The following is a 16735-nucleotide window of genomic DNA, read 5'->3' as shown; positions in this document are numbered from 1 at the left end:
TCCAGCACACTCTTGCTAGTCCCAGCACTGCCCACGGTGCCAGGTAATCTCGCAGCTGAGGGCCCCTCTCTTCCGCAGCTCACTTTGTGGCTCTGGAGCAGGCGGCAACCACAGTTTGTGCTCCGTCAGGCCTGGAGCTTGGGTGTTGGTCAGACTGCTGCTGCTTTCTCAAACAGCAGCAGCCGGGTAGAAGCAGCGGGGAGGGGGGGCGATTCCGATGGGCCACATGGCTTTCTGCCTCATCGTAGCAGCAGCCTGACCAACATCCAAGTTCCAGGCCTGGCGGAGCACAAACCGTGGTTGCTGCCTGCTCCAGAGCCACAAAGTGAGCTGCAGAAGAGAGGGGCTCTCAACTGCGAGGTTACCTGGCGCGGTGGGCAGGGCTGGGGCTAGCATGAGTGCACTGGAAACATCTCCAGGCACCCAGAGAGGCAGAACTAGCCCTCGCTGGCTCAGTTGATCTGTGGGCCATGATTAAGGGGCCAAGCAACCTTGAGGTGATCGGAGAAGGGAAGGGCTGCCTCCTGTGCTGGTCTTGCTTAACCCCTTCAATAGGGCTTATTTTTGGTGTAGGGCTTATATTAGGCCCACCCCCAAAAAATCAGGCTACGACTTATTTTCGGGGCAGGTCTTCTTTTCAGGGAAACAGGATATTAAGGCAAATGTCCCCTTTTCCTCCCCAAGATTAACAGCAGAAATTGTTTTCTTGCAATTGGTGATCTTTGGCTGTTCTCACTAATTTGCTGCCCAAAGATCTGAATCTGTTTCTTCTTCCACACAAGCATTTCTCTCCTTTGCTATCTTCAGTCTGTTTTTCTGGCTGTATTCTTTTAAACCTCCATTAGATTTTAAAATGTAAATGATTCCTGTTTCTGATTCTTTTTTAAATTTAAAAAGGAAGAACATTTAAACAGATATGCTTTCTGTTTAGTGTCTTGAAATTTTCAGCACTTTTTCATTGTTCTGTTGAGCAAATTGAATTAAAGCTGAGTTTGCAACAGCCCATGCCCTCCAGTGCACCATCCTTGCATATGAGCATTTGTACAGTTATGTAAAATACCTGGAAGTTTATGTTGGCAGTAAACTGAGCAGCTTTGGAAAGATGAAGATCCAATACTCTTGATCCCTTTCTATGGTTACTCAGAATTCTTGCCTACAACATTTGTAATGGTTATAATTTAACAAATTCATCTATAGCCATTAGGTTTGGCATGACTGTACTCAAACATGTGAACAAATTCCTCAGTACTGATTGCTCCTTTTCAAGTCATTACTAATCTGTGTGGTTGTACTAATTTGGTAGAAAAAAAATCTGTATTTAAGCTAGGTTGTACTAAACTTTGACTTTCTTTTTTCTTTTTCTACTCTAAAATTACTGACAACAGTAAGAATGGTCAGTATAAATTTGGATATCTGAAGTTGAGCCCAGGTTTCTCTTGCATAATTTAGTTGAAAGGGTATTGGGATTTTGTTTGTTTGGGGGGCAGGAGTTGATTAGGACTCATTTTTTATCAGTAATCAGAAGGTACAATGTTGAAAGATGTTTTTTTTTTCCTATAGCAGGGCATGAAAACTAAACTTTTTTGTGTTTCGTGAAGTTGTAGGCTTTAATGAAGCTGACTAAATTGTCTGTTTTCAAGATTATTGGCTGTTATAGCTGCCTGCTAGCTACTGCAAAGGATTAGCTTTTGATCATTTTGCTGTTCAGTTGCCCAATTGGTTGTGAGAAATTGTATTCTTTTTAAATATACATAAGCATGTACAGGTTATTCCTTGGGGTGGGGAGTGGGTAATTCTTATTATATATTAGGAGCCTTATTTTTAAAAACCCTGGAATAAGCATCTTGGGTGATGATTGGCTCATTCATTCTTTAGAACTGCTTTGCAGCACTTTTTTTTAAAAAAAAGAAACATATAACAGCTAACTTCAAAAAAGGATATTGTCAGGGTTCCAAGTAATAGTCCCATAGCAAGCAAAACTCTGAGGCAACACTGAAGCTCCAAGATGGCTCCGGTCAGGTCAGCTTCAGGGTTGACATATATTCTTACAGAATACAGAATAAAACAGTTGGAAGAGATCTTAGAGGTCTCCTTGATAAGTTTCCATCCACTTTTTGTCTTGTCCTCACATACTTTGGACAATAGATTGACCTCCCCTTACTTGTGACAACGCTTCAAATATTGAAAGACTGCTAATATGTCGACCCTAGTTCTTCTCTTCATTAGGTACTAGACATATGCAGTTCCTGCAAGCCTCTAGTCCAGGGGTCAGCAAGCTTAAACACTCAAAGAGCCATTTGGACCCATTTCCCACAGAAAAGAAAACACAAAGAACCACAAAACCTGGGTGGGCATGGCCAACTCGACATCACTCCGTCACATGACCACCACAACCCCCCCCAGCCACACTTCCTCCTTCCTGGAAAAATTATCCTGTCTTCTCCATCGAGGTCACCCACCACAAAAACTTCTTCTTTTTTCTTCTTTTCTTTCCTTGAAAGCTGATCTTATTATTTCAACCCGAAGTAAGATTTAAAAAAAAAAAAGATTTGGGACTCTGATAAGAAACTAAATGGGCCTGGAGAGACCTCGGATTCTTTTGGAAATGAAAATGTAGTAAATAGTGTTTCCTCTGCCCCAAACCAAGAAGCAGGAACGATTGCGAAACTCATATTTAATCCTGTATATTATGGTTTGTTATTGTTAGTATTTATTAAAGAATGCTGTGTAGCTTAGAAGCTCTCAGCGAAAATAACAGCAGCTGTTGTTTGTGGCTGAAGCTATCCTGGGCTGTTATTCACACACACACACACACACACACACACACACACACACACACAGAGGTGGGTTTCAGCAGGTTCTGACCAGTTTTGGAGAACCGGTAGCGGAAATCCCCCCCCCAATTTTTTTTTATTTTTCGAAACACAAAACATAAAATACATCTTTTTAGAGCAGGTGCTTGTTCCGTCATATAATAAGTACAATTATTAAGATTCCCACAATCAATTTTGTTCCCATTTTTATCCAATTACATCTTTTTTAAAAAAAAGAAAGAAAAAAATCTTATTCTAAACATTTATCATTCAATTATTTCGCCCAACATTCTAGACTATAAACACCATTCTAAATCTCTATCATTTTAACAATCAATATTTCATATACATTTCTCAATTTTAATTTTAGATTTGATTACACCAAATCTATATTTCACCTCTTCTTGATCACAACTAATATCCAAATCTTATCAAAAATTTATTTCCCTTTTCTCTTAGTAGTTTATATAACTCCAGTCTGATTATTTAACTGGTTCACAGTTATATTATTATTCTCCTGTAAAGTTTCTTCCACTTATTATTCTCCTGTGAAGTTTCTTCCACTTCCTCCTAATTTTATTTTTTAGCTGGTTCACATCTTGATCTGCTGCTTTCCAGCAAGGCTTGCCTCCACTCCTGACCTTAAATTATTTTGGGTGGTTCACAGTATGATTTTAACTACACACCAACCTTTCTCCTTTACTCCTACTATATTTATTTTATAACTGGTTTGCAACTTAAATAGTTGCTTTCCAGCAGTGCTTTCCTCCGCTCCCACCTTTATTTTTAACTGGTTCACAATTATATTTCAATTATTCCCCAGGTATAGTCTCCTCCACTCCTAACTTTATATTTTTTGGCTAGTTCACAGTTTAGCTTTAGCTGTTACCCAGTATATGCTTTCCTCCACTCCTAATCTATATATTAATTGGTTCGCAGCTTTACTTTAACTGTCTTCTAGTGCATATTTTCCCCCGCTCCTACTCCTATTTTTAACTGGTTCACAATTATATTTCAACTGATCCCCAGGTATAGTCTCCTCCACTCCTACCTTTTTATTTTTAACTGGTTCACAGTTCATATAAACTGTTACCCAGCGTATGCTTTCCTCCACTCCTAACTCTTGTTTTTTTTTTTATTGAAAAGTTTTACAAAAAAAAAAAAGGGAATTCCCCCCCCAATCCCCCCATCCTTTCCCTCCCCCCCGACTTCCCAGAGCAAAATACAGGGTATTTCAATTAACAATCATAAGCTAAATTAACCTATCTATCCTCAGACTACTAAATCCTCCCCTGAAACCTTAACTCCACTATAGATAACATAATACTTCTAATACTTAACGTTCATTCATAAGCTATTTGATATTTTCTTGTCTGATACTTATTTTGAATATAATCCATCCATCTTCTCCATTCCGATACGTATCTGTCTTGTGTATAGGCCTTCAAATACGCAGAGATTTTCGCCATTTCTGCTAAGTTCGTTACTTTCAGTGTCCACTCTTCAATAGTAGGCAAAAAGTCCTTCTTCCAGTATTGCGCTACCAACAGCCTTGCTGCTGATATTAAGTTCAGAATCAATTTAGTGTCTAATACTGTACAATCCATCTTACCCCTTTCCAAAAGAAGAAGCTCTTTATAAGTAATCACCTCTGTTTTTTGCTCTATACTTATATTTTCTATTGCATGTCTAGGATTTGCCCATATGGGTATCTTATAGTTTAACTTATATTGATACTTTTTCCAAACTCTCAACAACGCATTTCTAAGTATATGACCCTTAAACACTTTATCCACTTTTTTTCATATAACAGATAAGCATGCCATCCATATAACAAGTCATAACCTTCTATGTTTAACATTCTTTCTTCAGTTAAGTTAAACCAGTCGCTAATTTGTGATAAAACAGCTGCTTCATTGTACAATCTTAAGTTAGGCATTTTAAGACCTCCTCTCTCGTACATCCTGTATAATTTTCAGTTTCACTCTTGGTTTCTTCCCACCCCAGATAAAAGTATTAACCCCTTTCTGCCATTCCAACAAATTTCTGTCTTTCTTAAGCACTGGTATCATTTGAAACAAAAATAAGAACCTAGGTAAAACATTCATTTTTATTGCTGCTATCCTTCCCAGTAATGATAGTTGTATCTTTTTCCAATTTTCCATTTCTTTCTGTACTTTTTGCCAAAGAAATTCATAATTGTTTTTAAACAATTTCGTGTTTGAGGCTGCAATATATACTCCTAAATACTTAACCTTTTTGACTATTTCAAACCCCGTTATTCTCCCTAAGTCTTCTCTTTGAGATATGGACATATTTTTAATTATCATCTTTGTCTTATGTTGATTTACTTTAAATCCAGATACCTTACAGTATTGACCTATTATATCCAACATGTATGGAACCACTTCTATAGGTTGAGATAAAGTAACAACCAGGTCATCTGCAAACGCTCTTAATCTATATTCCTGCTGTCTGATTACTATTCCTTTTATTTTATCAGATTCATGTAACTTATTCAACAAAACTTCTAAAGTTAAGATAAACAACAATGGTGACAAGGGACAACCCTGCCTTGTACCTTTCTCAATTTTAAAGACTTCTGTTAGACCTCCATTAACTATTGTTTGTGCTGTTTGTTCCTGATATATTGCTCTAATTGAATGTATAAAATACTCCCCAAAATGCATTTTTTCTATTATCTTAAACAAAAATGGCCAGTTCAGTTGATCAAATGCTTTCTCTGCATCCAAAAATATGAACGCTGCAAGGACCTGGTTATTTTTTTCCAAATATTCCAGTAAGATAATATTAATATAATAATAATTTGTCTAACATTATATTTCATTTGCCTCCCTTTTATAAAACCTGATTGATCATTATGAATTGTTTGTTGCATAACTGGCATTAATCTATTCGCTAACATCTTAGCAAAAATTTTATAATCAGTGTTCAAAAGTGAAATTGGTCTAAAATTTTCAGGTTTGGTACAGTTTTGATCTTCCTTTGGAATCAATGAAACAAAAGCTGTTCTCCAAGAGGGTGGAACTCCTCCCCCTAATTGAATTTTACAAAATAAAGCTCTAAGCGGTTCTACCATTTCAAACTGTAAATTCTTATAATAAACAGCTGTTAATCCATCTGTTCCCGGAGCTTTCCCTGTTTTTAACTGCTTAATTGCAACAATGATCTCCTCAGAAGTTATTGGTTGATTCAATCCTTCCCTCTGTTCCAACGTTAATTCCAGAATATTCCCTTCCTTTAAGTATTTATCTATATCTATACCTTGTAATGAGTCAGTAGCATATAACTTTGTATAAAATTCTAAAAAAGCCTTTTTAATCATATTCTGTTGGTAAACTTCCTTACCTCTATATTCTATCTTACCAATGACTCGTGATTTCTGTTTTTTCCTCAGCATGTAGGCCAACCACCTACCTGGTTTATTGGCATTACAAAATGTATTATGTTTAGCATATTGTAAACTAGTTGCCACCTGATCAGCCATTAACATATTAAATTGCCCTCGTAATATATTTATTGTTTCTTTTACCTTCTTATCTCCTGGATTAAGTACAAGTAATTGTTCTTTCTTTTTTATTTCTTCCTCTATCTCTTTCCGCTTCTTTTGTTGTTTTAGTCTATGTTTATTATTCATATGTATTAACGTACCCCTCATATAAGCCTTACTAGCACCCCAAACCATTTCCATAGAGGTACCCTTGTTCATATTAATAGCAAAAAATTATTTCATTTGTTTTTTAAGCTCTTTCACATTTTCTTCATATCTAAATAAATTTTCATTTAACCTCCAAGACCTCCTTTCTCTCCTCTCCTGTTCAAATTCCACCCAAACCGGACTATGATCAATTAAAATTCTTGGACATATCTTCGTCTTCTTCACCCTAGAAATAAAATCATTTGTGGTTAGTATAAAATCAATCCTGGAGAAGGATTGATGTCTATCAGAAAAGAAGGTGAAATCTCTTTCCTCCATATTGCGTTCTCTCCAAATATCTCTCAGTTCTATATCTTCCATCATATCAAAAAAAGATTTAGGTAATTTTGCACATGTTGAAGTCTTTGATAAACTTTTTTTATCTTTCTGTGTGTCTATTACTCCATTCCAGTCACCCATTAATATAAAAGATTTATAATCCCATTGTATTATTTTAGTGTGTAAAAATTTATAAAATTTGTCTTGTTGCTGATTAGGGGCATATATTCCAATTAAAAGCATTTTTCCAGTCTGTGTTAATAATTCAATTGCGATATATCTTCCTTGATCATCTGCCTCGATTAAATTAGCTGATAATCCTTTCTTTACATATATAACTAACCCATTTTTTTTCTCTGGCGCTGATGCCACAAAGTGTATACCTAATCTTGAATTTATCAAATATTTTTGGTCTAATAACCTAATATGTGTTTCTTGCAGGCAAATAACATCATTGTTAAATTGTTTCAAGTAATGAAATACTTACTTCCTTTTTTGTGGTGAATTTAAGCCATTAACATTCCAAGATAGAAATTTAGTTGCCATCTTTAGCTTTTCGAAGCCACATGAGCATCAGCTGAAGATCCTCCTCCACCTTACTCTTTGGCCTGGCCCCCCCCCACTGCTTCTGTTTTCTGAACTTCTTGAGATAAATCTTGAGATTGTTGCATGTTTAACTGTTGTTCTTGAAGTTTATAAGTTGATCGGGTCAGTCGTTGTGCTTTCGGTTCTCCCTTCTTAAGTGGTTCCAGAGTTGGGGGTAAGCCCCCAAGATCCAGATCTTCTTCCGTGATGATTCCTCCAGCTGCAACTTCAGCATAGGTTTGTATCTGCTTTCCATCTTTTTCTTGTTGTATCATCTCCATTTTCTTTCTGCTCTCCCCTGGTGAGGGTGGGTATCCAGCTTTTAAAACATTAACATAGAAATCTTTTGCCTTCCAGACTGTGTTTAGCCGGTATCTTTCTCCACTATAAGTCACTATTAGACCAGTTGGAACATCCCATCTGTATGCCACTTGTTGATTTCTCAGCTCATTTACCAAAAAGCCAACGTCCTTTCTACTTCTCAACATCTTTGGAGGGATCTCTTTCAAAACCACCACTTCTTGCCCAGCCACCTGAACCTTATCCTTGTAGGAAGCTTGTAAAATATCATTTCTAATCCTCCTGGTTGTAAAGTAAATCACCACATCTCTTGGCAGCTGTCTTTGTCTTGCCAACCAGGAGTTAACCCTGTAGATTTTATCAATTTGGCTTGCCACATCTTCTGGTCTTTCTTTAATTATCTCTGCAATAGCATCAGCACAAATATCCTTTAAGTTTTCTTTGCTGTTTTTTTTCAGGCCTCTCAATCTCAAAGCAAATTCCATGGACCTGTATTGTAACATTACCAATTCATCATCCACTTTCTCTGTTTTAGTCATGACATCTCCCATTTTGCTTTCCAAATTTAAATTGGCTTCATTAATTTCTTCCACTTTCTCATCCAAATGAATAACAAGTTTTGATAATCCTGATACTGCGTAAACAATATCATCTCTTATTTGATTGTGGTTTTTTGCAACCACTTCTTTAATTGATTTTATATCCTCAACTTTCTTTAATTTCCCTTCCACAAGTACTGTTAAATTATTCATTGTTGTGGCTTGATTATTCATAGCATCTTTCATTGCTGTTGCTTGATTATTCATGGCTTCTTTCATAAACTCTTTAAAATCATTGAGAGCAGCCTCCTGACTCTGTGAATCAGCCGGAAGTTGTGCTTTCTGTGTTACCACTGACACAACTGGGGAACCTCCCCCTCCTTTAACAACTCCTGCTTAACTTGTTTAGAAGCCATCTTTTTTTTTCCTTTTAAAAAGATCTTTTTTTTTTTCAAAGCCACAAAGTCCCTTGAACAACTTTAAAGTGCTTGTAATTTATAGTCTCTAATTTATCAGGCAAAATAGTCTTTTCTCCACAAGTTCTCACTTCCCAGCAGCTTTAAAAGTTCTCAATAAGCACTTTCGTTTCTGACTTTCACTTTCAAAACCATAACAAAGACACCATCTTCAGCCTCCAGCTCAAAGAAATTCATTTGAAACAAAGTAACTCCGTAGTTAAGCTCTGCTACTTTAAGGCTTGTTCTCCTGTTTCCGCTCTGCCTGCGCTTGTAATCAATCAAACTCACTTTTGACAGCAGGATGGTCGCGGTGTCTGGCTCTGTTTAAACAGAGTTGCCTCGGATCCGGAGCTTCTTGGTGGGCTGGTTGGGGAGCTCTCACCCTCCAAGCCTCTGGAATTATTCCAGAGGACTTTCGGGGAGCTCTACTCGCAGCCACCAGCTCTCCTCTCCTTCTTCTCCCGATGGAGAGGTTTTTCAGCCGCCAGACAGCCGATTAGCACTGTCAAAGCGGCTTTTACGAGATCGCGGGGCTGGCGGTCTAAAGAGACCGTCCACGACGCCTGCGGTGCCAAGCAGAAGTCAACTCCTAACTCTTGTTTATTGGCTGGTCCACAGCGTTGCTTTAACTGTTTTCCAGCTCATGCTTTCCTCCACTCCTAACTCTTATTTTAATTTTTAACTAATTCCAAGCTTTGTTTCAACTGTTTTCTAATATAATACCTTCATCCACTCCTACCATATTTATTAACCTGGAGCAAAACTCTACTTTAGCTAATTTCCAAAATCATATTTCACATTACTCCTAGTTTCACATATTTAATTGATTGATAACATTTTGTTTTAATTATTATCTCACTTGCATTTTCCTCCCTTCCAACTTCTCTTATTCAATCTGTTAGCTTCAAATTACTTCACAATAAATTACCCATATTGTTTTTCCATTTATTCTCCTCCATATTTCTAATTTAAAATAAAAATATATTTTAACAAATATCTTCCAATGTCTTAAAAAACCTTTTCTTCTAAATTGTTGAATCTACGGAAAATTCAAAGTTTAAGAAAAAGTTAAAGCCTCCAGAGATCATATTTTTCTTAAATCATTTGTGCTCTTATTTCTTAATCAAATTATTTGTGTATTTATATATATATTAAAACAAGGTGGTGATAGTAATAACAAGAAAAATAATAATAATAGTAATTACAATAAAAAAAATAAGGACGTAATAGAGACATCAGTAAAAAGGGGAAAGGGAGTTTAAAAATAAAAAAAAGAATTAAAAATTATATTAGAGAAAAAAAAGAAAAAAAATAGAGAGGGAAGGAAAAAAAAGCAAATGAGAAAAGAATAAAACAAAGAGAAAAAAGAAAGATAAGAAATAAAAAGAAAGCATGGAGAAGAAAGAAAAGTATCTCCTAACATTAATCATTCACCCAATAACCATTACATCCATTTGAATCAAAATGTGATATTTTGTTATCTTGTTATTTGATTTATTCCATTATTTTTTTTCTCCAATCTGTCCAAATGTATTTCTTTTCCCTTTCAATGTCATCAAAGTTATAAATTCTGCAAAGTTAATTCTGGAACTATTCCATATATGGTATCATCATGTCTTCCTTTTGTTGCCACACCTTTCTCTTATAATCACTTTTATTTAGTTCAGTTTCCATTATTCCATTTAATTTCTTCTTTCAAATCTTTCATAAATCCTCCAATGAACAGATTATGTATCAGAAACCAAGGTCTCTAAGTCTTTTCTCAGTATCAATTCAATACAAGTAACAAGCAACATAGTTTCTCTTTTCAATTAACAAATAATCTGGGATTCATACTTTCCCTTCAGAGCTAGCAGCCATTTTATCCATCACCGTTTGTCTTTTGTCTTTACTTTTAAAACATAGTTGTTTCTTCTTCTCCTTCCTCTCTCCCAGATATAATCCAGTCTCACGCCACAAAATCAGTCTAGCCTCATTTATCCACAGGAAAATAAATAAATAAAAATAGTTTAAAAAATTGTAACTAAGCCATTTCCACACAGTCATAATAAGTGCTTTCTATCAAACAGGTCCTTTGTCTTTTAGCCCCTGTAGTTGTTAGCCGCTATTAAAACAGGGGCTCACTTGTTGCAATCCACATCTGAGGGCAGCTCCCACCTGGGCAATTGTTAAACTCACCTGGCATACAAGCTCCCTGTTCTTCTCCGCTTCTCCTCCTCTCCTCCAGCACAATCGTTGTTCCCAGTTGCCGCAGTTTCGGGACAGCCGCCAAGGCTGTCGTTCCATTCCACCGGCGTGAACCTGTCTATTCCTCTCGGCCGCCCAAGGGGTCCCTTCTTGTCCCCCTGTCCCTTCAAGACAGGGGAGGTATGAAGACCTGTCGGCGGCAGCTTGGCAGACGGGGTTTTGGAAGAGCTCCGTGGAGCTTGCCATTTCCCCGTCTGTGTCCCCACGGCGCCAACCGGAAGTCTCCGGTTGCAGAAATTTTGAGTAGTTCGGAGAACCAGTAGTAAAAATTCTGACTGGCCACACCCCCATCTATTCTCTGCCTCCCAAGTCCTAGCTGATCGGGAAGAAATGGGGATTTTACAGTATCCTTCCCCTGGAGTGGGGTGGGAATGGAGATTTTACAGTATCCTTCCCCTGCTACGCCCACGAAGCCATGCCACGCCCACCAAGCCACACCCACAGAACCAGTAGTAAAAAATTTTGAAACCCACCACTGACACACACCTATTTTTACTCCACTTTCCCTAGATCCTTGGGAAAGGAATGGCATCTTTTCCCCATCCCCGTCTTTAATAATCAGGACTTTGCACTGGCGCAAGATTTAAGCACACATTTTGCGGAGTATCTCTCTTCCCCCCACCTAGAAAAAAAACAGGATTCAGAAACATGAACCAGGAAACCCAGGGGGGAGTCCCCTCTGGACTTGGGGGAGCGGAGAGAGAGGGGGGGGTTGGGGGAGGGGCTACCAGTCTGAGAACTTGGCGCAGTCTGTAATGCTGTGTTTTAGGCTCGTTGCAGCCAACCAAGGTCCTTCACTTCCCCATGGATAGGTGTTGTCTTACAATTTTCTTGCCGATTTTGACATATTCCTAATTTGTCTTTTATGGTATTACTTTTGATAGGCTATAGTTTTTTTCCTTTTGTGTAAAGACATGCAAAGAATGAATTAAGCAGTTCTGCTTTCTCCCTGCTGCTCATCACTTCCTTGCCATCTTTTCCCATTAGTGACTTTTTTCTTGCTTTTTTTTTTACATTTTGAAACTTTTAAAAATTATTTTTGACATTTGTTGCAATTCTTAGTTCATTCTGAGTCTTAGTTTTCCTGACTTCATCTTTGCAGCTCAGACTTAAATGCTGGTATTCTGCCTTAGTTAGTCTTTGCAGTTGAGCAGCATATTAATAACAATAAAAATAATTTTAAGGTTATGCTATTTTTCTTAATTCATAATTGAAATTGGGTTATTACTAAAAAGCAAGAGAGTGAAAGTGCTAAAAATAAAAAGAATATAAGCTTTATTGTTTTTGAACCAATTTAATAGACTGTCTGGTTGGCTTCTGAAACAGAAGATTATCTTTCAGAGTTGTAAACTGTTCTTGAGATAGCCGTCTGTATGATTGCAAGAGTTGTTTCCTTAGCCAAGTCAAATTTACCTGATTAGTTATTAGTGCCAAACCAGCATAAGTCACATGCTGAATATTTTTTGGAAGTCCTTAATGGGAACAGAGTTTATTGAAATTCTGGACTCAGTAGTCCACTGAGATATAAACAGGGAATGATGGATGCATATTCTGTGTCCTGAATTGTGGCTGCTGACTATGGCTGACTTTGTATATTATGAATAGCTTTTTTAGAGGCGATTTCAAGATAAAGCATTGTTGCCAATATATTTTGGCCACTGCTTTCATTTTTTTCAGAGATTTTGTGTAAAGCTATAGGATCACTGATTTCAGATATAATTTTACATGCTCTTGCCCTCTGTTTCATACTGTGAAGTTCCACTGCCAATGTTTTTTTTTAATTTTAATTTTTATTTGATTTATATGCCACCCTTCTCCGGAGACTCAGGGCGGCTTACAATGCATTAAGCAATAGCCTTCATACTTTTGTATATTTATACAAAATCAGCTTATTGCCCCTACAAACTGGGTCCTCAATTTACCTACCTTAGAAAGGATGGAAGGCTGAGTCAGCCTTGAACCTGGTGAGATTCGAACTTACAGTAATTGCAGACAGCTGGTGTTAATCACAATGCTCAGTCTGCTGAGCCACCAGTTTTGTCTACTGCTTACTTGTTGTTCTTGACAGAATTGTCTATAAGATTAGACAGAGTTGTTTCCTTAGCCAAGTCAAAATTGTCCTACTAGTTATTAGTGTCAAAACAGTCCAAGTCACATACTGAATATGTATTAGAAGTTGATGGGAAGAGAGTTTCCTGAAGTTTTGGAATCATGGATTATAGCCAGGAAACCAGTTCCTGTTCACTTTTTATTCATTGCACTATAGATATCTGTTAGTGATTTTTAGGCTTCAAACTGGATACATACATATTCCAACTAGGTTATTCCGTGTCTTGTGGATGAACTGATCTTTCTGGATTGTCTGTTGCAGAGCTATGGTCATGTCATATATCAAAGTCTGCTTCACAAACCTAGCATTTCCTGTAGTTGATATCAGTATTAAAATTTCTCTAGATACATTTTTTCGTAAATTCAAATGTTTGCTTCCAATTTAGTCTTACAGGATTATTTTACTTTCTCATTACTGTCATAAACCAGGCTGCTGTGGACTAACAGTTCAGAGACAGTTTAAAGATGGAATCATCAGTGGACTTTCATTATTTGCCAAGGCCATGGTGCTGTAAGCTGAGGTGCTTTAAAGTCTTTTCTGTTTGTGTCCTGTTGCAGATAAGCTAGAATTTTAAGACATTGCATCAAATCTTCCCAAGCAACTCCCTTCTTCTTTTGTTCTTGAAGTTGGCTTGTTAATCTGTTCTTTTTTCTCCCTTCTCATCTCCCACTTCTTGATTTCCTCCAGGTCATCCGACGAGGCTGGCTGACCATCAACAATATTAGCATCATGAAAGGGGGCTCCAAGGAATATTGGTTCATCTTAACAGCAGAGAGTTTGTCTTGGTACAAGGACGAAGAGGTATGTAATAGATATCTGCTGCATGTCATGGGATGTCTTTTTCAATTGTTATCCTATTCCAGAAGAGTTCTGTTCTATTCTTCAATTAAAACAAAGCCAATTTGATTTTATATTAACCTTAGCTTAATGTATACATTATATATACCTTTGCAGAATTATATAGCATGTGTTCAAATTTTCAGTTGATAAATATTTTGGAATGGATGCTAGTGTGATACAGGAATTAGATTTTTAGCAGGGGTGAAATTTGACTGGATCAGACAGGATCGGGCAAAATCTGGTAGGGACAATTTGAATTGGTTCACCGAACTGGTAAAAATCACCCCTGATTGGCCCCGTCCTTGCCTGCCCCCATGGAAGGCAGGCAAGCGAGCATGTCGGGGCCACGGGGAAGGGAGCTAGCAGCCTACTCCCTTCCCTGTGGCCCTGCCATTCTTGCCTGCCTTCCACATGGCCTTCCTGGCGGTTCCCCATGCCTGCTTGCCTTCCAAGGTCCAGTCCCACACCCAGCCCGTGACAGGAGATGTGCCGCTTCCGGGCCAGGCCGGCCACGGGTGGGCAGGCGGCCCTTAGGGGAGACGCAGTTGCTGCACTGGGGTTGAGAGGGGCGGCGGCGGCAGCATTCCAGAAGGGTGGGTAGATGTCCTGGGGCTGCACATGCGGTGCGCATGTGCAGCCCCAGGACATCCACCCTCCCTCCCAGAGCGCCATTGCTGCCCCGGAGCTCGCCTTCACCTCTGCAGCCCGCTGGCTCCTTGGGGCAGTGCAAATACCGCATTTGCCCTTCTCTTTCTGGGCACAATGCTTCTGCCAGCAAAGCCAGCAGCTCTGCGGCCAGCTGTTTTGCTTTTTCCCTCTTTTTGGGAGGCTCGTCGGAGGCTTGCACAGAGGCACCGGCATGGGGGAAGCAGGCAATCCTGACGCCCTGTGCTGGTGCTTGTTCGGTGCAGCTGCAGGCAAGCCAAGAGACAGAGGCATGCCTCCCCCATGCCTCTGCCTCCCCCATGCCTCTGCCTCCACCTTCTGCTGGTGCCACCATACAAGCCTCCCATGAGGAAAAAGAGGGAAAAAGCAGAGTGGCTTGCTGCGGAGCTGCCAGCTTCGGGAAGTGGCCCAACAGGCAGAAGTGCCGTGCCCAGAAAGAGATGGGCAAAAGTTATTCTGTGCTGAAGCAGAGGCATTCTAAGCCTTCAGCGTATCCCAGGATTGCAATACTGAAGGCTTGGAATGGAGCCATTTTTGTGAAAGGCAGGAAAATGGGGAAGGGGATTTTTCTGCCTGTCATCCATTCCTCTAGCTCAGCACAGACTGAGGGAAGGATGGTAGGCAGGAAAATTCCCCTCCTCATTTTCCTGCCATTCGCGACAAGGCAGGAGGGGAGGGGCCGGGTGAGGCGCCCCTCAACGTGAGTGATGTCGAGTTAGTCACGCCCACTCAGTTACATGAACCCCCCTACCAAGCCACACCTATCAAGCCACGCCCACAGAACCAGTAGGGAAGATAAGTGAATTTCACCCCTGATAGTTAAACTATAAGACTTATGTTCACTGTATGTCTGGGCCACAATCTTAGCCCAATCGAATTCATTGGGCAATGAGCCCAATACCATTGGAAGGGATGATAATATGTTGAACCTGTTCAGCAAAGGGAATATATATATTTATATCTAGTTGGATGTTTTTAAGAAGAGTCTATGACATAATATATGTAAGAAAAGAACAATTTTTGCTTCTTACATTAAGACGGGGAAACAAGTAATTGCAAATATTTAAGTGGCTTGTTATAATGACTTCCCTTCCTGTACATATGAGTAAAATTGAATTCTGAAAATCTTGAAGCAATCAGATGTTGATACTGGGCCAGCACTCTCTTTAGTAGTTAAAAGTGGCAAAGTAAGTAAAAGAAGGGCAAATTAAAATAGCAGGTCATTGATAGGTTCTTTATGTTCTAATGACAGGATTTGCTTATTGAAATGTTTTTTTCCAGTTCCAGTTGCATGTAGCTTTTTTTTAAGGTCATCATCCTGACTTTTCTTTGACACTAGCCAGCTTTGTTTAGTGAATAGTACAGTCTGTGACATTTAATTTCCAGAAACTAGTCACAGTACAATATATTCTTCTCTGATACATCTCCTAACTCCTAAACTTAGACATGTGCTTACATTTCTTGAATTGTTTTGCCCGAAGATGCCTTCCAAATTAGCTAGACTCAGATGAAGTATCTTTTATCTTCCTCTCAAGACTGAAAAGGCATCACCCTTAGCAAGTATACTGCATAGCTTTCCCCCCCTTCCATTCAATAGCTAAGGAGTTCATATTAAAGGAAGCTTACTGAGCTAGTACAAATGTTTTTCTTTTCTTAATCTCATCTCACAGGCAACCCTCTTTCTCAGAGCTCCTCATTCCTTTTTCCGGTGAGGAGGAGGGCTGCTGGTTGTCAGTGAGATAACAACAGACTGTTTTGAGGAACAACAGAGCCTAGATGAAAATGAATTACTTCCTTCATTGAATTTGCAATTGTTCACTTCCTCAGAACTGCATCGGTACACTTACACATTTCTATTATAAACAAGATTAAGAAGAATGGTTATTTTGAACATCAAATTAAATATTTAATACCAGATTTTACTCTAAACTCATCTCTTGTACTTAGAAAATGAAGAGCACAAATAATTACCTGCCTTTTTATTAAATAATTAAGTTCTAGGTATTAATCAAAACTTAGAATAAAATTGTTTTCCACCAGAAAGAAACCTTACCAGAGCAGCCAGCATCTCTGAAATTATTCTTATCCAGCCAATAAAGTAAAAGTAAAGGTTCCCCTGCACATGCGTGCTAGTCATTTCCGGCTTTAGAGGCGGTACTCATCTCCGTTTCTATTTTCAA

General features: G+C 38.6%; 1 protein-coding gene across 18 annotated transcripts in view; it reads left to right on the top strand.

The window, feature by feature from the left end:
• DNM2 (dynamin 2) overlaps positions 1-16735 on the top strand; it is a 218497-nt gene that overhangs the window by 172968 nt on the left and 28794 nt on the right. For all 18 annotated transcript variants that reach the window (XM_034437866.3, XM_034437865.3, XM_034437863.3 and 15 more), the window contains one exon: positions 13737-13850. In XM_034437866.3, coding sequence (XP_034293757.1) covers positions 13737-13850 — 114 coding nt within the window. The remainder of the gene's footprint in view (positions 1-13736; positions 13851-16735) is intronic.

This window comes from Pantherophis guttatus, chromosome 2 (assembly GCF_059756535.1).
Source record: "Pantherophis guttatus breed Tessera chromosome 2, ASM5975653v1, whole genome shotgun sequence".
Classification (NCBI taxonomy): Eukaryota; Metazoa; Chordata; class Lepidosauria; order Squamata; family Colubridae; genus Pantherophis; species Pantherophis guttatus.
Note: the sequence above shows the minus strand (reverse complement) of the source record. Positions and strands in the feature narration are given on the sequence as shown.